The 22,880-nt window shown below is 42.4% G+C and overlaps 1 protein-coding gene and 1 long non-coding RNA gene across 6 annotated transcripts; both read left to right on the forward strand.

Moving 5' to 3' along the window:
- Nucleotides 1-236: 236 nt before the first annotated feature.
- On the forward strand, nucleotides 237-10,880 carry LOC101776292. Of its 5 annotated transcripts, XR_002678607.1 has the most exons (8): nucleotides 238-4,015; nucleotides 4,247-4,482; nucleotides 5,153-6,448; nucleotides 6,565-6,670; nucleotides 6,755-6,857; nucleotides 9,916-10,021; nucleotides 10,119-10,166; nucleotides 10,654-10,880. It is a non-coding gene; the product is annotated as an uncharacterized LOC101776292 (long non-coding RNA). The 5 variants fall into 5 exon arrangements; XR_002678605.1 differs by having other exon boundaries at nucleotides 237-4,015; nucleotides 9,916-10,166; XR_002678606.1 differs by having other exon boundaries at nucleotides 240-4,015; nucleotides 10,119-10,880.
- Nucleotides 10,881-18,040: 7,160 nt separating this feature from the next.
- LOC101755360 lies at nucleotides 18,041-19,920 on the forward strand. Its single transcript, XM_012847487.1, has 3 exons — nucleotides 18,041-18,898; nucleotides 18,997-19,152; nucleotides 19,420-19,920. The coding sequence occupies exons 1-3, from the start codon at nucleotides 18,041-18,043 to the stop codon at nucleotides 19,918-19,920; spliced, it is 1,515 nt and encodes a 504-aa protein (XP_012702941.1).
- Nucleotides 19,921-22,880: the final 2,960 nt, after the last annotated feature.

Raw genomic sequence — 22,880 nt, forward strand, 5'->3', positions numbered from 1 at the left:
GCAGGAACTTCGCCATGGGGATCGCGTCAATGATGAGTATGATCGAGGGGGTGATAACCAGTAGCCCGCTCTCATGGCGGTAGTTGAGGCCGAGGGATGCGGTCTCGACGAAATTTGTCACCCGGCTGGTTTCAGGATCCTCTCCCTGAACCGCCGTGAGGAGGAAGTGGAAAAAGTCCCGGACCAACTCCAGATCGAAGGTCGGCGCCACCGCCCCCGCAATCATGCCCATCATCGACGCGATCCCCATGGCCAAGTTCCTGCGCAAGATGACCACCGGCGGTGCCGAGTGGAACGTCCCCAACCTCAGCCACATCGAGACGATGGGCACAGTCTCATCAGCTCTTCAGAAGGTTGGGGTCTAGCTCAGGGTTTTCAATAATTTGCTCAAGTTCATCGAGAGTAAGGGGCTAGTTCGAGGAGATGAATTGAAGCCGCTGTGCAAGAAGCTAATCGAAGCATCCACAAAGGTCGATGAAGCGCTACTGGAGGCAACTGAAGCAGCCTTGTTGGTTAGCTGCTCGAGCTGTGCCGGGATGCGTTGGCCGTTGCCCAGGTCGCTACGCCCGCGGTGGCTGAAGTCCGCGAGGCCGCAGCATCTGGCGCCCTAGAAGCGAAAGCGCTTCATAGGACTGTGAAGAATGCGTACCGCAAGGTTACCCCTGTGGACCTCCCCGACTTAAACCCGTTCGACGTTTGAGCATCTATCACGGCACGAGTGCCTTTACCAATGATCTATCCATTTATTGCTATCTTAGTTCGTTTCCTAGTGTCATCACTGCTGTAATGGTTTGGATCTATCACGGCACGAGTATCTTTATTTATGATCTAGTATCTTGTGGTATGTTGTTATCTTTCTTAGTTCGTTGTGTAGTGTCACCGTTGTTCTAGTTTGAGTCGAGAGGTCAGGATTTGATGCGAGAAAATGTGTTTTATGTTAATCTATCGAAGGAATTAAGTGAAAGTTACGTGCCTGTGTTCCCCTGTGTTTTGTTCTGAAAGTTATAATCTTGGGTGATTTGAGTCTGTCCGTCACTGATTTTCTGGCCGTCCGATCTTTTTCCTTCCGTTCTGATTCCCTCCATTCTCCAGTCTTTTGCTGTTTGAGTGACGCGTGGTGTCTTGTCACATTCAATGTTGCTTGTTTTTTTTTGGGTTCATGCCGTTCTTTATCCGCACCGCAAGTTCTTCAAGGCTTGAAGTGTCGAGAACATTTCGTCTTCCCCTTTGGTGTTCGTCAGGTGAGGCGATTCTAGGGTTTCTTCGACATCTCTTTCTACTTGTGATTCTGGCAGATTAGATTTGTTTTTGTACGTGTGTTTCACTCCTGTCGAGTTTGATTTCAATCTGATGTTTTTTTCATGTATTTTGCGATCCAGTAGTTGGGCGACTGGATCAAGTTCAATTCGTCCCCCTCCATTTCGATTTCATCTTTATGATTTCGTTCGATTCAGTGTTATTCGCCTCGCTAAATTTGATCGATTAGTTTGAGTGAATGGTTAATTTAATTTCATCTCCCCACCCATCTGTTCCCCGTTCCGTCGTCCTTTCCAGCAGTCCAACACGAACACAGCAACACCTAGCAGCAGCAGCAGAGCATTAGCTCTTTTTGCTTCTGGTTACTGTTGATCCAAGATAATATCACTTTTCTCTGACGATTTGTATGTACATATGTCTGAATAATCTATTTGACAATCTATATGTCTAGATGCATATATGTTTTACATAATCTAAATAATATGGTAATGGTTGCTCGGGCATGTTGGCGATTTGCTTCTATCCTCCTGTGAATTCCTAATCTGTTCCATGAGCTGCCCCGTGTATCCTTTGATCATGCAAACATGTCTTTGTTTTTACTTAGGCAGATTTTACTCTGAATTAGTACCTAGAGTTTTAGTGACAGTTCATATCTTCTAAGATTCAGTGGTTATTGTACTGTCGTTTGTTTGTGAACGTGGTGTAATTGTGCAATATTTGAAATAGTTCAGACAATTTAACTTTTTCTGACATTTCCATCTGACTAGAACTTAGGTCAAAGCTAATGTTAAGGTTAAGTTAAAGGTGGGATTTCATTTGTATGTGACCTTAGATCTATCTATTTTGTTGGTGAATTGGGTTGAGCATTCTCTGATCCTGATGATCCTTAGCAGTCACCTCTTGATATTCAAGCTTATATGTAAGTTGCCTGCACCGCATTGATGATCAGACACACATTGATATTCACTTAGTGGTTGCCTCTAGAATAACACACAAACACAAACTTCTTCCATGTTTGTTGCCAGTCTTTGTGAGCCACCTTTAATATGAACTTGTTCTTGTCATATACAGGATTCAATTCCAGGAGATGGCAATTTCTATCTTTAGATCTCTAGTGTTTTATGTCACTTCCTCCTTTTTTTTTTACCTTCAATCCTATAACTTCTGTAGACATCTCATATCCGAATGCTAGACTCGTCTGAATAAGGTGCAATTTAGTGGAGGGAGAGATCATGTTCTGGGAGGTTGCAAAGAAAAGTCAATGAAGAACATGCAAGAAGGATATTGATGCATCACACATCAAATTAACAGTGCACATGTTTTCTTCCAAATTCAGTGTCAAAGATCAAGAATGATCACCACCCTATCATTGTTTTATTTTGCTGTTGATAATTTAAAATTGAAAGGGTCCATAGATAATAGCATCTTCCTTGTTTTCCTCCAGCTCGCCAATAAGGGTACTTGCAAATTCTCGATATTGATTTTTGTTTACTGTTCAGTGGCATTGCTTTTCATTTACACATAATGCAGCTCAGATGTTTTGTTTGCTCTTCAAGACTTTGAGATGTTTTTGTTCACTATGGCTGGGCTTGTCCATGATTTTCCAGGTGGTTTGTGATTAAAATGTTAAGTGGTAGTGGTTATGGATCACAAGTGTGCAGCATAGTCAATCAGCTTTTGAATCTCACTTATTTTTCTGTAACCGTTCCATAATTGGTTTGTGATTAGAGGTGACCTGTGGCATTGTAGTATTTTGTTCTATTCAAATTTCTTTTTCTTGTAACTGCCGGGTCTTCATTTGGATGATTCCACTAACTTGCCACATTGTGGCATTATTTTTATTTTCATTAGTTCTTTCACTTCAGTGACTGCTTGATGGCAACTACTTATATTCATCAACACCATGTGCCTGGTTCATGCAGATTGGTGATAGTTATAATGTGCCTCTCATATATATTCAGGATTGCTAATCATTTATAATTTTATATAATTCCCAATTAGCAGTTAATCAAAAGATATGCTCCTGAGGCGGACTAAACTCTATTGAAATGTTGATATGGTGCATGCTTCCTTTCTAGTTTAAATATTGCATTGTTCTTATGTTTGATCATTTCTGGCAATGGGAACTGCAACCGGGCTCCTCGACTCAGCTACATCTTTCTAATGAATAGGATATCATAATTTGTGTCTGGGTATGTTGGGCTTAACGTGTAATCAATTTTGAATGGGATTTATATTTTTTTTTCCAATTAGATCTATTATTTATCTAAAGCATGCTGATAAGAGCCACTCTAGCCACACATCTCATCACCCGGTGACGGTTCTTACTCCCTATTCTCTGTTTTGGCGGTGATGGCCACACTGGTGTTGGACAGCCACCAGTTTTTGTAGAAACCTTTTTAGCCAAAACATATGTTATCTCTTATATGAGTTTTCTCATAATTGTATCACTTCCAAAGATGATAGCAGTTTTACTTGTCTATACATACTTTTTTCTTTGTTCAATTTATTAATATATTTTCAGTTCTCACTTCTCAATGTAGATCATAAGTACATCAGCATAGATGTCTTTGCAAGTACATTTGTTTTTATTTGCAATGAGGAACCTAATTTACTGATGTGAGATTTATAGTTTTTTTTGGTATGATAAGTTTATTAGCCATTACTAATTTCCCCGTGTGTGCACATTGGAGACCCTTTCCGTCAGACGGTGAGAGCACCTTCGACAGGAATCACCATGTGACTGCTCAACTAGAAGGTCCTTTCTTCCACAATATCCTTCTGTTATTTAACACTAGCTTAGTAAAATGGGTGTCTTGATAACTGCTTGATCAAATTTGGCATGTCCATATGACCTTCAGATTTTATTGCATTAGTAATTATAGTATATGAACAATCATTTGCTATGTGAGCAATACTTGTTTTTTTTCTTCAAAATGCCAGATTTTGATTGTTGTTTGCATTCAATACTTGATTTCTTTGTTCTCAGTGATCTCCGTCACTTGTGCATATTGCGTAGTCTGAGCACACAAGGATGTGCCGCGCCAGTTCGTGTCAGGTCCCGTCAGCTGGGTGCAGGGGAGGTGACAATGTTGCACCAGTTCGTGTCAGGTTCCGTCAGCTGGGTGCAAGGGAGCTGAAAAGGAACATATTCTGCTTCGCCTCCTGTCCAGGACTCCAGGTGCTCATGGCGCTCCTGGGGTAGCTCAGCCGTAGTCATGAGAGGTGTGTTCATCTCTTGTTCATAGGTCACTTTATGAGATGTTGATTGCTCCTAAGACAAAGGCATGCTTAACCTGTTTATTTGATTTACACTTGCAGTGATTCTATATTAACAATTCTTTTCTCAGTAGAAAAATTGTATCCTTATGTGTTGTCTAGCGAAAGAGGATTTCTTCAGCTAGGTCTGACACTATATTTTAGTAAATCTCCAGAATTCATTCTTTGCATGTGGCATATGGAGAAAGAATATGCAGAAATCAAGCACTTCGTTTGTGCTAATCATAGCTGTTTACTCAATATTTTCAATCTTTTGCTGCTGTATAGTAAATTTCGACATATAACAGAGCTGTAAATGGTTATCTAGCTGTTTGTTCCATTCATCAACTAGTGATAACCTTTTCTCGAAATTTGATAGAATATTTTAAATTTAGAGCTAGGTCTTAGCCTGTTAGTCAATAGCCTGATCTTTTTTTTTTGTCTAAACACATAATATAATTTTGATCTCATCATCAGTGTACTCCACTTTCAGAAACTGACAATTGTCTTAAAAAATTAATGTGGCTGACATGTAGGATTCAGCAAATATATGTTTTTTTGGCTGCCTCAATGTTTTTGCTTCTCTGAATATAACCCATGACGTGTGTTTCTGAAGCAAATTCATATTCACCTGCAGATGGCATCCATCTCTGATCCATCAGGTGCGGCAGGTGCAGTGGAACATAAGAGCAGTAGCGATGATGCGTCCGCAGGACATAGTTGCCAAGTACCCCTAGGTTGCCACCACCATGAGCTCAACCAGTTCATGGCGATGACAGCATGCACAAGTCTCTTTTAATCATCACACCAACAGTTCTGACCAATTGGTTTGAAATATAGTTAGATTAACATATGTAGATATCCTAGAAAACATGGTGCTTTTCTGTGTTGTTTCACGTATGCTGCTATTGTCAATCACTGGTGATAAAAGGCCTGGTCCTTTTTTTGGCTCCTCACACGTTTGAGCTAATCTTCAGTTTTCAGTGTAGGTTGTCTTGTGTCTGTATGCAGCAGCTTGAACTGAACCTGCCCAACGGGGATTGGGATCTGTGATCCAAATATACTGTTTCTGCAATTCTGTAGACTGTCGTACATGTACATTGGCAATGTGATTTGTATTTCTGAACTCTGAACGTTGTTGGGTGTACAGTGTACAGCATCTTGCAAATATTGTTGAATGTTTTTCCATATGTTCAAGTTGTTCTATTGTTTACTTAGAGCATGTGTGTTTTCAAGATTAATCATCATATTGATATTCCACTATAAAACATTTTGTTTTTTATGCATGACCACTTTCATGTCATGATGTGTCATCATTTTGACATCTATGCAAGTTATCTCATGCTCTTCTCTCTAAATAGTTCATTTTCTGATCTTCAAATTATCGTATGCCATTGCTTCTCTCTTTTACTTTTTAATATAAGGCAGATGAAAAGTTGACATGTGAAAGAAGTAAGCTTTACTCAATGAAACATTCAGTATTTTAGATTATTTTACCTTTAGTCCTCTACTCTTATGCAGGTATAAATGGCAACCCGAGTGGGCTTGTTCATGGTTAACTGATTTTCTTAATAGGTAGCAACATAACAGCATCCAATGCTTGATTTCCCACCTGTTGACTCAACGAGTGGGCTCTCTTCCTTTGCACTTTGTTAGCTGCATTGTAAAACCGAGTTGTTGATGCCACTATTGAAATGAAGCAACAGTGAACTGAGTATAGTAGATCAATGATCCAGAATCAATAGCCACTATGATTCATGCTTACCTATAATATCATGGTCCTTGAGTAGCCCTGTTTTTGCAAGGTGATGCTCCCTCAAATATTTAGTTTTTATTTAACCCAGTTCTTTTTGTTGTTGTTATCATGTTATTTTTTTCCTTTGATTGATTGGGCATAGAGAAGGGAACAAGGAAGGCTGACCAGCTTACTGAGGTTCAAAGAATTTCCTTGACTTTGTTGTTGCATATGAGACCATATATACCCTGAGATAAAATAGAATCTGGTTAATGTGTTTCTGGAGAGCATTTAATTTCTACTACAACTTTCAGGAAAGGCAGCAAGCATGAACGCTTGATACACGCCAAATGCTTGATTAGAGTGTTTAATCAAGGCCTTCTGCTACAGCGATTCATAGCCTTTTTGTTCTCAACCAAGGTAAGACGACTTTTCTTTTTTACTGCCATATGAATCGCTAGATCTGGGAGAGGATTACGTGACCTTTGCTTGATTTGTCGACAGATTTGACTGAATATTTGTGGATAAGTTTTTTATCGCTTGATCTCCTTGGTGACAAGGAAAAGCACTTCAACAAGCTTCCATTTACCAACTGCAGGGTGAGGAGGTAATTTGTTTGATTCAGTCGTACTGGTTTCAGGTGTGTGCTTCCTGTAAATGAAAAATGTTCATGCATGTACATCTTATACCCCATCATTATTCATTTTAAGACATGAAAGTAGGGAAGTTCATGTTACCTTTTGGAATTTTGATAGGCTACTGTCCTACAAGTTTGTTTTGGGAGTAAAAGGTCTGAACATTGAAGTTTCAGTTATTTCCATAGCAGTCATAGCATTAGTGGAAATTTGTACCCATAGACAATTGAGTATTCTTTTCATGTTGGTGATTTAGTGAAATGGAGAAAAGCAGTACATTTGTAAAATTAGTGTTTGTCTTATGCTTTTGCTTGATTCAATTAGTATTGCTTATTGCAAAAAAGAAAACAATTGCAACGGATGATAAAAGTACGTACGATGTAGTGATGATAATCAGCATTGGACCTTCGTTTTTCAAAGCTAATATATGACGATTTAATTAACTTTCTCATAGCAACTGGTTCTATCAATAGTTGGCATCTGACATTGCTTCCTGTAAGTTAATGTGCGTATCTGAAATCACAGTGAAGCCTTCTATGCTCGACTGCTCCTCTGGACAGCATGAAAAAGAGAATCTACTGTCGAGTTTTTTTAAAGTTTTGCTAACTGGGCCCTTCCATGGGACATACTCCACTCCACCTATCACTTTGTGTTATTTTGACTGAATATTTAGCCTCCCATCTGTTTCTTGTCCCTCCATCTTATATATGTTGAGCACGTCTTTGCTAGAACTACCAGAACTGTAGAAGGAAATAATTGGTATGAGATTCAATTTAAATTGGTGTCAATATTTTCTCCGTGATAGCACATAAAGAATAATCAAAGATTGATGAGGATATCCATACTGATTAAAGGGGCTTATTCTGGAAGTCACTTAATAAAAATGAGGGTAGCTTTTGTGGAATTACCTTTGGAAGTCTCAGAGTAGCTTTAGTGGCTAATGAGATAGGAGCCAACTAAATCCATTACTTTCTAAAATTTTGGAGTCTGAATTATTCTCTCTGTTTTTTTTTTGTTTCACAACCTGACAGATTGCATTGCGGCCTGAATTCTTCCCCTTTTTAGAACATACAAGCTCACATAGAATATCATTTGGTTTCAGCAGGGAGGATGTGGGGAAAACTCTTTTCATTTTGTTACCAGCAAAATCAGCATGCATTGGTGAAAATTCAAAACATTCTTGGTTTGTGTTAAAATTCAAAACGTTCATATATGTGACTGATTAGTGTTGATGGAAGAAGTTTAGTTCTTAAAGTCTATATCTCTTTATTAGAGGCATCAGGGTTGTCTTATGATGATAGGATGAGTTCTGTGATGCTGTGCTTTTGGTGTTCACAAACAAATAAGATCTTGCCAATGCCATGAACAAAACTGAAATGTTTGGCCTGCACTAGCCATGCCAGTGGCACCGGTATGCACAAATATTTAAGTGAAGATTGGTTAATGGAAAGTTGGAAACATACCTCCAATTACGTATGTTGATGCAGAAAATAGTACACTAAACTATATTTTTAAAGCAAGTAACGTTTCTGCCTGGATTTTTCGTCCGTCGGGCTATTTTTCAAAACCCCCCCTGACATTTCATGATATCAACCCGCAGTCCCGGGGTCGGATGCGCCCGACCCCTTGAGGGTGGAACTCCACCTCGCCCGACCCTTGGTCCCGGGGTCGGATGCGCCCGACCCCTTGAGGGTGGAACTCCGCCTCGCCCGACCCTTGGTCCCGGGGTCGGATGCGCCCGACCCTTGAGGGTGGAACTTCGCCTCGCCCGACCCCGAGTGAAGCTCCGCCTCGCCCGACCCTGAGTCCTGGGGTCGGGAGTGTCCGACCCCTGAGCGGAACGTTGGAGTAGTCCGAGGCTATTTTTCAAAAAAACCCCTGTATTTCGTGATATCAACCCACAATCCAATTTTGAGTATACGCCCGACCCTTGGTCCCGGGGTCGGATGCGCCCGACCCCTTGAGGGTGGAACTCCGCCTCGCTCGACCCTTAGTCCCGGGGTCGGATGCGCCCGACCCCTTGAGGGTGGAACTCCGCCTCGCCCGACCCTTTTTCCCGGGGTCGGATGCGCCCGACCCTTGAGGGTGGAACTCCGCCTCGCCCGACCCTTTTTCCCGGGGTCGGATGCGCCCGACCCCTTGAGGGTGGAACTCCGCCTCGCCCGACCCCGAGTGAAGCTCCGCCTCGCCTGACCCTGAGTCCTGGGGTCGGGAGTGTCCGACCCCTGAGCGGAACGTTGGAGTAGTCCGAGGCGAAGTCGAATCCGACGCGTAGTCGAACTCGAACTGGTTGACTTTGAACGTCTCCTCCTCCTCCACTTCCAGGAGGAGGCTCCTGCCCGTCGAGAATGGCCACAGCCACGACGGCGCGGCCGTCACCTCCAGGAGGTCCTCATGTCCACCGACGACATCCTGCCGTCCTCCAACATCGACGCCATCATCCTCCGATTCTTACGCCACTTCAGGGACCCGCACGACGCCAGCCGTGTCGACCAGGTAATGGCCACCGCATCCTCGAGGCGGCAGCGAAGCGGGCAGCGATTGGAGTGGAGGCCAGACTGCCAGGAGAGCTCGCTTCCGAATTGGATCGGAATCAAAGCTGACTCGGGGCCAGACTGCCAAGAGAGTTCGCTGCCGAACCGGATCGGAATCGAGGCCGACTCGGATAGAAATCGAGGTTGCGTTCTTGCCTGTATAAATAGCTGCGGGGTTGTGGCCAGGAGCCCAGGACCTCCTCGCCATCGAGAAACTGCTCAGCAACACGCGCATAGATCACCTCCATCAACGCCAACACGTGAGCAAGTAATGACCCATAGCAACGCACGGGCATTTCTGCTAGTAGTACACTAAATCATGCATAAATCAAATATTAAGCACTAAGTATTCTGCTCTCTTTGCAATATGAACTGATGTATAATTGGTCTTATTGATAATGACTCAATTGTTACTGCTTGTGCCTTGTACTTGAAGTGATGCAAATTATTGACCTTTTTACTTTACCTATTTTAGTTACAATTTCTCCCATGACAGGATTACCACTCCATGAATTCTTGATGGCCGTTCTTGTCATTTGGCAACCACTTTCTAGACGTTCCTGGTTTTGACATACAAATGAATAAGCACGTCTCTCTTCAGAGTTTAGTTCTCTCCATTATTCTCTAACATTCCTGAATGTCCATAAATGCTCTGATTGGCCTGCTCGTAAACTCAAAGTATTTCAGTTCACTGCTCAGAATGCGGATGCTTGGCAGAGGCTGCACTGCATTTAGACATCAACACAGGTATATGATTGGAGCTAGAATCATTATGCAGTTAAGTAGCTAGATCATCTTATTCTTACACCTCGATTTACTGAAGAAATCCCTTGATGGGCACTGTCATTCTAAATGGTTGTTATGGCCCTTGCAATTATTTTATCTCATTTGACCGGTCAAGGTTTGTTATGACCCTGGTAAGTAGCATTAAAAAAGACCAACCTGTTTATTGACTAGATACCAACCCATGTAAATTCATTGTGATTTTTAGAATAAAAAATAATATGGGTGGAGTGGACTTGATGTATGAAACACAATTCCTTCGTAAATCTTCTCAATTTCAGAGCATGGTTTTCTTGTGAGTATTAGATTAGATATATTTAAAGAGTTATTTTACCTTACAGTATATGTTTGGTAAGGTTCTCTTGTACTGAACCTCTTGACCTATCTGACTCCTTATGCTTTTGGCATACTTTTTAGTGAGCTAACCCAACGCTTGTTCTGATTGCAAAAGTCATTGAGGACTTGGAACCATGGAGGTGTTGTGGACGGGGTGCAATGGGTCTGGGAACTTCCTTCCTCGGGGTTGTAAAAGGCTCAATATGTTTGTACTCAACAACAGATCACATTGTTTGCTCTCTTCAGTTGGATCTCTCACCACCACTGCTGAGATTCATATGGTGATGGCAAACCATGTGCCGTCCTCTTCTATGCATATGAAATATTGCTTTTACTCTGATATTATCTTGCTGTTTCAAGTCCTATTGTTTTTAGAGTAACTTGAAACTTTAACAACACAATATGGTCCTAAATATAAGCCTCACTAACACAGCAAGCCATTTAGGATATGTTCGGAACTTCAGATTGCATTTTTATTTTTTCAACAAAGTTTCCGATTTTGTCAAATTGATAGAATGTTGTTTGCATAGCATTTCTGCTTATTGATACTTCATATTTTTGTCACAGATGATGCCATTCCATTGTGACATAGTATTCATATTTCAGATTTAATTTTTCATTTAGTAGTAGTGCTACATCATTCCATTGCTAAATTACTTGTATATAAGGTTACTGCTCCCATAAAGTTGGAACAGTAAAACATGAGACTGAGTGAGTACGAGGAGGGGTGCTGATCAGGGTTAGAATGGTGAGTGGGCACATTTTTTTTCTTGAATATCTGAATGAATCATGTTTGGTGGCCTCTGAGGCTCAGCACAACTGTCTCTGCCTAACCAGTTTCGTTGTTTTTTACCTGTAATACTAACTGGAACCTGAACCTGAACTTTTGACTACTATTCACACGTTCAGATATTGAGATTTAAATTACAAATCATTGAATATTTCTATATATGATGGTTCCAAAAAAATAGGAATATAATTTTAATGATGTACTGCAGTTACAAGTAGCTGAGAGTTGTGATGAGAGGAAAAAAAAAAAGAGTAAAATGCACTGGAGATTCTTCCACTTGTAATAAGGTGCATTTAGATCCACGAACTTCAAAAGTGCATTTCTAGATTCATATGTTTTTTAAGTTGTGTCACCTAGGTCCATAACCGTCCACATAAAGAGTTATTTCTTCTCTCCATGATCCTCTGTCCATGGTCTCTAGCTGGGGCTTCTCATCGAGCAGGTTGTGGGCGTCAGGGCGTGAATAGCTCCGACGGCGGCCGTCCCGCTCCCTCTCACGTCACCATCTCCACAGCCCGCACCAGCCCGTCTCCAATGCTCCATTCGCACGCTCTGCTCCCTGGCTGCGGCAGCATCCTCCCCTTGGGTGTTTGCCCTCCCGCCTGCTGCTAAGTCCGCAGCTGTGCTCAGGGACGGATTCAGAACGGAACTACGTCTCGGACTGAGCTGTTGATTCACACATCTTGAGATTCCTTTTCTCTAATTGAGATTATAGTTTTTTACTAAACACTACATATGTTAAGGGGGCTACAAGGGTTCGCTCGGGGCTGCAGCTCGGGCAGCCCAGGCCCTAGATCCGCCCGTGGCTGTACTCTCTGCTCCTTTGTCGTCGCACCTGTACTCTGCCATATTTTTGGCGTTGCGTAGCCAGGCTCCTGGACGAAGCACAGCGACTGGCCGAGCGAATGCTTGATGGCGAGGTTGGTGGCCCTCCTCGTCCTTCACCTTGGTGCTGTATTGTTGTGCCCCTTGTCCTTGTAGCTTACTAGCTTGTACCAATGCTGATGCTGCACGTCCTCGTAACAACCAAACTCATTAACATAGGCCACCAAGAGGTAGCGCCAGGCGCCGTGAACATCGAGGAGTGGCTCCAAGCTCCAGCACCAGCAAGTGGCCGTCAAGAGCTGGTGCGGCCTGGCGTTAAGCAACAAGAACGTCACTGTGGGATTCCGGCCCGTCCCTTGCCGTCGTGACGGACGAGTGGACGACGCGGAATCCTGCTGCTTCGTCGAGGCCACGGATGCTACGAGAGCGCGGCCAAGTCGTCCCAGGTGATCAAATGGGAGTGCTGCACGGGGGAGGCGTCGGGAGGCTGCTCGCGTGCATGACGGTAGCGCCGCCAGCGCCGCCCCACACTAGAAAAATCCGGCAAACAGCCGGAGGCGTTCCCGTGGCCCAATGAATTTTCACGCGTAATATGCACGTGCGTACTCCGTAGGATTCAAACACACGACCTCAAACCTCGTGCGAGCCTTCCTTATTATCTTACCTACACATCACATGTGATGGAGGTAGATATGCTTTCTTTTTTTTAAAGTAACCTGTGAGAAGATCTTTAGTACCAAGTCATAACACCATCCGGTACTAAAAGTGACCCTTGACCACCGGGTACTAAAGGTTGTCATGACACCGCTCGGTACTAAATGGTTACTTTTAGTACCGGGTGGTGTTATGACCCAGTACTAAAAGGCCTCCGAGGACCTCCAAATTTGGACCTGGTACTTACGGTTTAGGGTTTAGGACATGTCCTAAAGCTTTTAGTACTGGGTGGTGTTATGACCCAGTATTAAAAGTCTCGCCATGAGTTACTTCAAAAGGAAAGCATGTAGATATTAGTACCGGATCAAAATGCAACCGGTATTAAGGCTAAGGACGAATGCTCATATTTTTAGTAGTGGCAACTGTTGCATGCCAGCTTGCTCTGCTCGTCGGGCAATACTTAGCAGCAGGGCGGCAAAGCCTGAGAGGCCGTGGAACCATGCATCAGCCAGAGCTTATCTCGCCCACAATGTGCTTGATGAAATGCCCCAACCAAAGACCATGGAGGGAGGAAGATGGTAGAGGGATGAGAGTGGAGATGAACGATCAGCACGACACGTCAGCATTAGACACGTACGTGTAGGGTATAGATCTAGATGACACAATTTAAAAAGTTTATCAAAGTTTGTGGACTTAAGTGACACCTCCTTACAAGTTGATGGACCTCCGATGCATCATCAATATGTGACGGGCTTCATCAAGATATAAATTCTATGCAGCTTCTTATCTCCATCTCAATATGCAGGTTACCGTCACCTAGCTTTTTGTTTGGAAAATAGAAAATATTATAGCTTTTTCTTTGCTTTTGCTTGGAAGATAGAAATTTCAAAGGATTTACCATGTTGTCTATTTCCTACTACAGCAAATGACACCTACATTGTTACTTTGTAATTATTTCCAATTTAACATGTGGGATAAGGAGAACCTTTTTATTTTCCTTTGGTCGACAACACTGCCACCTTGCCTCTCTTTTCGCTACGACGCTACCATTTCATCCATATGACTCTACTAATGTATCGATCTTTAAGAGCACTGTTTTGATTTTGTAGTTGCAGCATGATGCTTAGCTGTAGTGCTGCTTGATTATTTTTTCTATAGCAACTCATGTTTAAAAAATTTCTCAGCTTTAATTCACTCCCAACTGTTTGGTGAATGCTTGGGAGAAAGGGGCTACCAAGGGTGGAGCCATGCAACAACAGTAAGGGTGGGGACACAAGCAGCGACGTGCAGACTGGCTTACAAGGTGAGGCTCTCTCGTGTAGTCTATTTGGAGGATTTTGGTAGTTCTGTTAAACAATAATATTTAGATAATTTTTCTATAATGTTATATGGCTAATTTATCACAAGAACTACTGCAGAAAATAAAACTATAACATCAATGGAAGAACTCATATGCATCTTACCATGTATATTCTTAGGCCAGAGAGATATATTGCTATTTGGACTTCTTAGTTTCTGACACTCTGTGTTCTTACTTTGAAACAGCCATAAATAAGCAAGCATTGTACATTGTTCCTCGTGACAGTTTGTTTCCAGTTTTTTTTTAAAAAAATTTTAACAAGCAAAGAGGATTGGATAGTAATGGTTGATGGACATGATAAATTACTCTATTTGTGAGCATTGACATGTTTTTACCCTTTTATCTTTGAAATCATGTGGTGGAAAAAACAATGGACCCCTGCTATTGTCATTAAACAATGCCCCATCTTTTTTTTTTAGGAATACAGCTCAGGTTTTAAATTTTATTAATTAGAATATCCATTACCATTGCACAAATATTATGCTCAGCTCAGGCTTTAAATTTTATTAATTAGAATAGCCATTACCATTGCACAAATATTATGCTGATCACAAAGCTTGATAATTGTCTGTATTCTTCATCTGTTAGGCCATACTTTCTTAGTCTGGCCAACTATGCTCTTTATCTATATTACCGAACAGGTTTATCTACATCATCATGGGCCTTGCTTGATTATACCTGTACTGCAATTGTGTTTTTTATTTGAAATGCTTATTTATGTGAAATTACTATGTTCGCGTAGTTTTTGCTTAATCCAGTTGAATTTCTGATGGAGAGTATGACCATCTGTTTTTTCATTGTGGAAGTAGAGGCATTTGATCTGACCTGGTGGCTGATATTTGGTTTCTGCACTTAGAAACATATGTGAAGACTTAGAAACATATGTGAAGCTGATCCTCAGTTTAACCGATTTTTTTTTTTTGGTTTCCAAGGATGATTGGGAGCTCTTTGTTGTGGAGAGTATGCAGTGATCCTTCTCAAAGCTAATGATTTATTGTTCAAACATGTATGCTTCATAAGTTCATTTCTGAATTCCTGATCGGATAGTTTATATCCCGTTCTTTTAAAATCTGGTCCTTCTGTAATGTTACACATAAATTAGGTTACTTGGAATTTTCACGGTTTCAGACAAAATAGTTTGAATGGTAGTGCTAAAGGATGATGATTTAACTTTCTTCTTTTTTTCTCATTTCAGAATACTGGGAGAAAACGACTGCAAAATCTATGCAGAATGAGTACCACTGTCTCTACTCAGTGATTTGACTTTTTGGAGGTTAATGAAGCATGGTATGCGTAGGAGAAGCAACAAAGACTTTCTTTTTTTTTTGCTCATTTCAGATCTGCAATGCTTTCTGAATCAGATCCAGGCTTGAGTTGTCAAGTCAAATATTAAACTGCTGAAATGTCAATTTAGTTAATACTGTACAGATTTAGTTTGACTGCCTATCTTAATGAAAGTAACCAATGCATCTGCTGAGCTCTTTCTATGCCAAATTCCTTTTAAACTTTGAACATTTTCTTCTTTCTCTAGCTGTCTGTAGAGTGCTTTCCATCTTGGAAGGAGACAATGAAATACGATGGATTGAAATACAATGCCAAACAATAGAGTACTATAGATATTATTATGGTTTTCAATAATATAGTAGCATTCAATATATGGTTGGAACTAGGTCATGTATCTTTTTATTGATGAGTCTTGTAATGATTTATGTGGAAGGATGTAAACGAGTATCATAGCTAATTATGATGGAATGTTGACATATCAATAAATATGATGTTTTATAACTATATAAACATTTTGTATGTAATACTTTTTTATATCACGTGCGTGCTACACGTGCACTTCCACTTAAACTAGTAAATGGACAACTAAATGTCTAGAATCACACAAATCTGTACATGTTTGTATAAAAACTCAGCAATTATCGGGATTCAATGGCCATGATTATTTTTTAGATTAGGAAAAGAATATACTTCCATAATTATGGTCTATCCCACCAACATCCTGGATGCATGTGTAGGGAGTTTGTATGCCTTCAGTCATTTGATCGAATTTATCCCAATATAGTAATGAAAAACTGCCTAAGATTTGGTCCGATTTAGCATGTATCCATCCTGAACTACTACGTACGAATTGATCACGCGTATTGGAAATATTTTCCTTTTAGTACATCTGATTGAAGTTCTTGTATCGGCACCCTCTGTTCCTACCTCTGAACGAGATTTATTTGAGGCTTGATTTATTTTAGTCGTGAATTCGTGATTGAACCTCTGTCGCACGTATTCTCGAATCTGCAGGTGGCAGCGAACTGAATGGAGGGGGCGCTCAGTCAAACGGACGCCCGAACCTGCGCGCCCGAGAAACAACTTAACTATTAATATGGATCTTGCCTTTGGTTGGTTAGTCTTTCCGTCGATCTACACCCTACATATGGCTATATATATGTATCTATACCTGGCCGTTGCTTAACTTCGTGATCAGCGTGGCATGGACCATGCAGATCCAGAACTCCCCGTGCTCTTGGCAGCCGCCGGGGCCGCGGCAGCGGCGGCGATCGTACGCAAACACGAGTACGTGCCATGTTTTCCCTACCGACATCAATCAATTACATAATTGCTATTGATTTGGAGTTTGAAGTTTGTTTTGTTGGTTTTGGTTCTTTCATCGTGTACTCCATGAAAAGTATTACTATTAATTATTCTCTTTGTTGGTCTGCTCCTGTGCCAAGGTTTCCAAAAATTTGTTGATCGTTAACTTGTTCTTCCTTCAATTATGCATAGAATTCAGCTGGTCGATCCATCTCAGGTGCGCGCCGGTCTGTGCGCGCTTCTTCTTCCTTCTCGTTTTATGACCTCTCGATCTTTGCCTTCATTTGCAGCAGATGGAACAAATGGCTCACCCTGCAGCAATCAACCACACCAAGCGACAGAGATTTCACAAGGCGCTGGCAGTGCGATACCACACGTTGATCTTCCAGAGGTGCGCGCGCGCAGCTAATTACCTTTTTTTAGTGGATAGCTAAATCCGTTTTATTTTGTGGCAGCTAGCCTCCATGGTGATAAATTGTCGCATAATTTTGTGGGTTACGATCTGGGGAAATTTGTACCATAGGATCTTTGTGATCTAATTAAATTTGAAACACCTGATTTTTGTTCCACCTCTAGAATATTCCATTTATACTGGAAAGTAACATTTTTTTAGTTTCCAAGTAAATGCTCATTCTGTTTCTCTATGTTTGTTTATAGCACACCATGTGCACAAATCAAGGAAATATGAGTTCTAAAAAAAAAAGTCAATGTGAATGAGTGAATGACCATGCATGCTCTTATTAAATAGCATGATACAACTGTCTCGTTTTTTTTCCGAAGCACTTAATTAGAGGGTGTATGGTAGCGCAATAACTATACTCTTGATATCCACAATGGATAAACATTATGAGACATATTCCCCCGAGGCCGCGGACAAACATAGCGAAACTGAGGGAGTACAGTGTGACTAAAAATCTAGATGTTGAACTCCTGAAAAGTACCCGAATATTTGCAACACTTTGATTTTGGTGTTAAAACACCTAAAAATACCAAAATTATTTTAAAAATTGAGTAGCATGGATGCTAGGAGGTCAAAAAGTACCAGGTGTTGTATTAGACAGCACAAGGAAAATCAGTTAAATTTGAGGATAAATCATGTCCTCGTTGTATTTGTTCAATTATGATTCTTTTTATTTAATTTCTTTATCTTTTTCGTTATGTGTTTTATTATTTAGTGACAAGGAAAACTCCTACGATTATATCTACAGTTGCATACGATGTTACCATTTCTCACATGCACTGCTTGTGCAGGATGTCTTGCAGCACATACATTCCTTGATGCCAATGCGAGATGCAGCTCGTGCAGCCTGTGTGTCCAGGAGATTCCTAGGATTTTGGAGTTGCTACCCAAACCTGGTATTCAGTCAAGAAAGTCTGGCCGCACGCAAACAACCACTGTTGTGGAGTAATGAACATAGAGGTCAGTACGTTATCAGAACAACAAAACAGGTTCTTGGGAACCACTCCGGCATTGGAGTGAAGACGCTCGAGCTTAAGCTCTCATCTTGTAACAAGGATGACATCAGCAGCAGCCTTCTGGATGCCTGGCTCCAAGCCTTCGTCAAGCCCGGAATCTCTGAGCTCGTTGTGTTGCTGCCGGAGTGTGATGCACCTGATCATCAATATAACTTTCCCTACTCGCTTCTATATGATGAAACTGGGAGCAGTTTAAACTCAATTCAGTCTCTTTGCCTCGCCTCATGTGGTTTTCATCCCATAAAAGGTCCAAGGATGCTTGGTTGCTCGAGGAGCTTGACAAAAGTGTGCTTGCAAAAAGTTGGCGTAACTGGAAACGAATTAGGCATTTTTCTTTCCATCTGCATCGCTCTGGAAAGGCTGAATCTCTCCAACTGTAGCATGATAACTTCATTGAAAATACCTTGTGTTCTACAAAATCTCAGGGTCCTGCGACTACGATTGTGCAGCGCTCTGCAGACTGTCGAGAGCGATGCTCCGAATCTCTCCACCATCAGGTACGAAGGATGCTGCCCTTTGCTGAAATTCTCACTTGGAGACTCATTGGAGACAAAGGGGCTGAAGATGCATGCCACAGGCATGGAAGATATGATTCAGTATACAGGCAGCAATCTTCCCTCCATTGCGCCAAATCTTGAAACGCTTGTTCTGTCAACAGTTGATGAGGTACCACCTTTATTTGCGCCATACATGCACGATGCAAACATCCACATGATAGAACCATACGAAACGTAATCACCATTTTGATGGTGTTTTTTTTTCAGAAGTTAAAAGCGCCGGTGATGAATGATAAATTTAAACACCTCAAGCATCTTGTTATCAGCCTTGGCAAATGGGGTCGATTCTGCGCAGGCTATGACTTCTTTTCTCTGGCTTGTTTTCTTGATGCTTGTATTGCCTTGGAGACTTTCATCTTACGTGTAAGTGCTTGATCAAATGATCATCTCCTCCAAACGAAACCTATATCTGTGGTACATCATATATTTTGATTTCTAGAGACATGCATCTTATTGACGAGTTAATGACTGTTTACTTGGCCATTACAAACGGTGACAACCAGCTTATTTGAAGAGTTTTATTTGTTTGTAGCTAGACTTGATCGAGGACCGGTTGGCGCTACCTAGCTGCATGAGTCCTACGTCCATACCACTAATATACTAACCCTATAGTTGCATTCGTGTGTGCAGATTGAAGATGGTTTCATATGGTACAAGAGGTACCTTGTTGTCGGGAAACCGGACGAAAATTCATTGCAATCCATGGAGGAGATCCCGGAACTCCGCCATGGTGGCCTTGGAAACTTGAGGAAGGCAACCATCACTGGCTTCTGCTCTGCCAAGAGCCTGGTTAAGCTGACATGCCACATCCTTGAGAGAGCATCGTCGCTTCAATGCCTCTTGCTGGACACCTCTCCCGGCTACGACAGGAAGGGTTCCTCCACGGACAGGTGCTGGCCGATGTGCCTGGAGGCTCTCCGGGATGCCGAGAGGGCGCTTTCCAACGTGAGGGAATACGTCGAGCCAAAAGTCCCCGCAGGCGTTGAGCTGAAGGTTCTTGGGCCCTGCAGCCGATGCCATGCCATGGATGCCAAGGCTATGGAGGAGGCAGAATCGAGAATTCCACGAGGTTGTTTTCAGTATCAGGAAGACGGCAGCCTTGCCTTGGTTTTTGTCCAGCCTCGGAGCTAATATGCCATCCCATATTCCCATCGCAAAACATGTTATGAGGCATAAAGCGAAACCCCATCACAAGATCATGTTCAAGGCATGTAGCCAAATCGATGGATCTATCGGCCAAGCAAGCGAGCCGCAGAAAGCTAGACATACTCCAGCTTGCACAAGCATTAGGGTCTGAATTGTATGCACGTTTAGGCAGAAGCTTTTTACCACTGTATTCTTGAAAGGGTGCTCAAAGTAGCAACTCTTATAACATAAATAAAGTCTACTAAAGTATTTTGTACTAACTATACTGAAAACCGATACCCAAATTTTAGTACCTATTGTTTGTCAGAGTTTGCCGGAGAAGCGATGCTGTGCAGACGCTGTGAGACACGTCTTGTTTTGTGCTGTAACTAACAGCCTTTTATTGGACTCTATTATCTTTGAAACAACGAGATTACAGCAACATAACCTGGCCACTTCGGCCGACATTCGCGCCACACCCTCCATGTGACAAGTGCCATCCCAAACGGCGGAGAATGTGGCGCGGACGACGACGCGCTCCCGTGCAGACTAGTGCACGTCAGAGCTCAACATGCGCACAGCCTTAAAACCCGGCCATGCGCCTAACTGAATGCTGAAACAAAACAGGAAGCTAACTAGCACAATAATTATTTCAACAAATCTCCGCCAAGTCTTGTGCAATTTCCCACTAAACCTGTTGTAATGTTATAGCCCAATCTGAACGTCTAGCTCCTTGAACTTGACTTTGCAAAGAGGCCTCAGTATATCACCAAGTTGCTTATCAGTTCGAATGAACCTCACCTCAATCAGCCCATCATGCGCATACTCCCGGATCTAAGTGAAACCTTGTATCCATATGCTTACTCGATCATGATGCATTGGATTTTTTATTAATGAGACGGTGGACTTGTCATTTACCCTTAAAAGCAACTCCAAAAGCTCCCTTAAAATTACCTCAAAACCTTCTTTAGAGGAAAAAAACTTACCTCCAACAACTCCCCCATCCTTCCTACAAAAATACGCGGATGCTAGAAACATCTCCGTCACCCGTATATATACGGGGATCGGTCCTTCCCCAATCCCGGAATTTCCTTGTCCGCACCATGGTGGACCTCTTCTTCCTCGTCCGCATCACGCTGCAGTTCCGCACCGCGTACATTAAGCCCTCGTCCCGGGTGTTCGGCCGCGGCGAGCTCGTCATCGACACCGCGCTGATCCTCCACGTGATCATATCCCGCATGAAGGCCCGGAAGACGGTGCAAACCTGCGTGCTGTCCCGCAGGTGGCGGCACCTCTGGCGCTCCGCCCCTTGCCTCGACCTCGATCGGACAGAGTTCTTCGAGAGCAGCTACGGGCTCCCGACCCAGGAGGAACTCCACCCGCCCCAGGAGAAGCTCGACAGGTTCCAAGATTTCCTGCACCGTTCCAAGGGCACCGCCGTGCTGGACACCAGGGACCGGCTGCTCTTCATCGTCTTCACCCAGCCCTTCATCGTCTTCACCCAGTACATCCCGCGCGTGGTGCGCATCTCCTCCGGACGGAGGAAGAACAAGAAAAAATGAGACCGGGAGAGAGCAGGGAGGCGGCATGCTGGGCTAATTATGATGATGTGACCTGTTTTGAAATATTGAGGGCTAGTTATTTACGATGTGCTGTGTGTTGATATGTTTTTAAAAAACTTTTTAAAGAACTCCTAATATTGGAAGATTTTTTTAGAAAACTCTTAGAGTTTTCCTCTAACACCAGTTTACTCACCTCGGACTCCCAAGATATCAGCTAGCAGCCGGGCCAATGAGATACCTTGACAACTGGTAGTTGCAGCAGCTATGTACTCAGCCTCACAACCTTCTGTTTTATAGATTGCCAACTTACTGGACTCTGGAGCTTCACCAACATTTCTAGCAAGATCACTGTCACTGAAACCTCTCAGTGCTGGACTTGAGACCCTCCCTCTTGGATCGTAGAGAACCCAGTACTTTGTTCCAGCCATAAACCTCAGGATGTGCTTCACTGCTGCCAGAATGCCAGATGTTCTTCATGGGGCTCCTCCGTAAATCTGATCATATAACCTGCTGAGAAAGCAAGATCAGGACGAGTGTCTACTTAGATACTTCAAGCTACCAACCACACTTCTATATTCTGTAGCATCAACACATGGACGGTTACCTTGATCGGCTTCAGTTTTGTCTTCATTGGCACTTGACAGAGATTACAATTCACCATGCTTCCCTTCTCAAGAATCTTTGCTGCATAATTTCCTTGAGATAGACTGATTCCCATTTTGCTTCACCTCAATGCCTAGATAATAAGCGAGCAACTCAAGGTCACTCATCTTAAACACCTCTGCCATCTATAGCTTGAATTTCTTGATGCTGCTACTGCTTGTACCACCAATAATGACCATATCATCTGTTGGACTAAATGTTCCTCCACACGAAGAAACAGTAAGCCCAAGAGTCTAATTCAGGCCCTGTTTGGAGTCGCTTTTCTGGAACTCGCTTATCTGGCAAGCAAGCTTATCTGATAAGCCTGCTGCCTGGAGAATCTGCTGTCTGAATAAGCAGGGTGTTTGGCAATCCTGATTATTTTGTGTCGATTGTCTGTCCTGGTTGGTAAATTGACCTGAATGCCCCTAAGGCTGATAATAGCTCATTTTTATTGTGAATCTGAGGAGAAGACAATAATTCTAATGCCTTTGGAGTTTGTTAAATAGAAATTACATTACAATAATATGAAATTCATACGATAGATCGGTCTAGTATGGAAACATCCATCATGTGATGTATATTATATAGTGACAGAGATGTGCGTTGCATTTCCTCCAATTGTGAGAGTTTGAAACTTTATTGAGTAAAAATATAACATTTCTCTGATACAACCTATGAGTATCTATATGCATTGATCAGTATCATTAAAGGTTCTGCGCTTGCTAGTGTGCATGTGTAAGCTAGCGCAGTAGAGGGTGC

Source organism: Setaria italica, chromosome VII (assembly GCF_000263155.2).
Source record: "Setaria italica strain Yugu1 chromosome VII, Setaria_italica_v2.0, whole genome shotgun sequence".
Taxonomy (NCBI): domain Eukaryota; kingdom Viridiplantae; phylum Streptophyta; class Magnoliopsida; order Poales; family Poaceae; genus Setaria; species Setaria italica.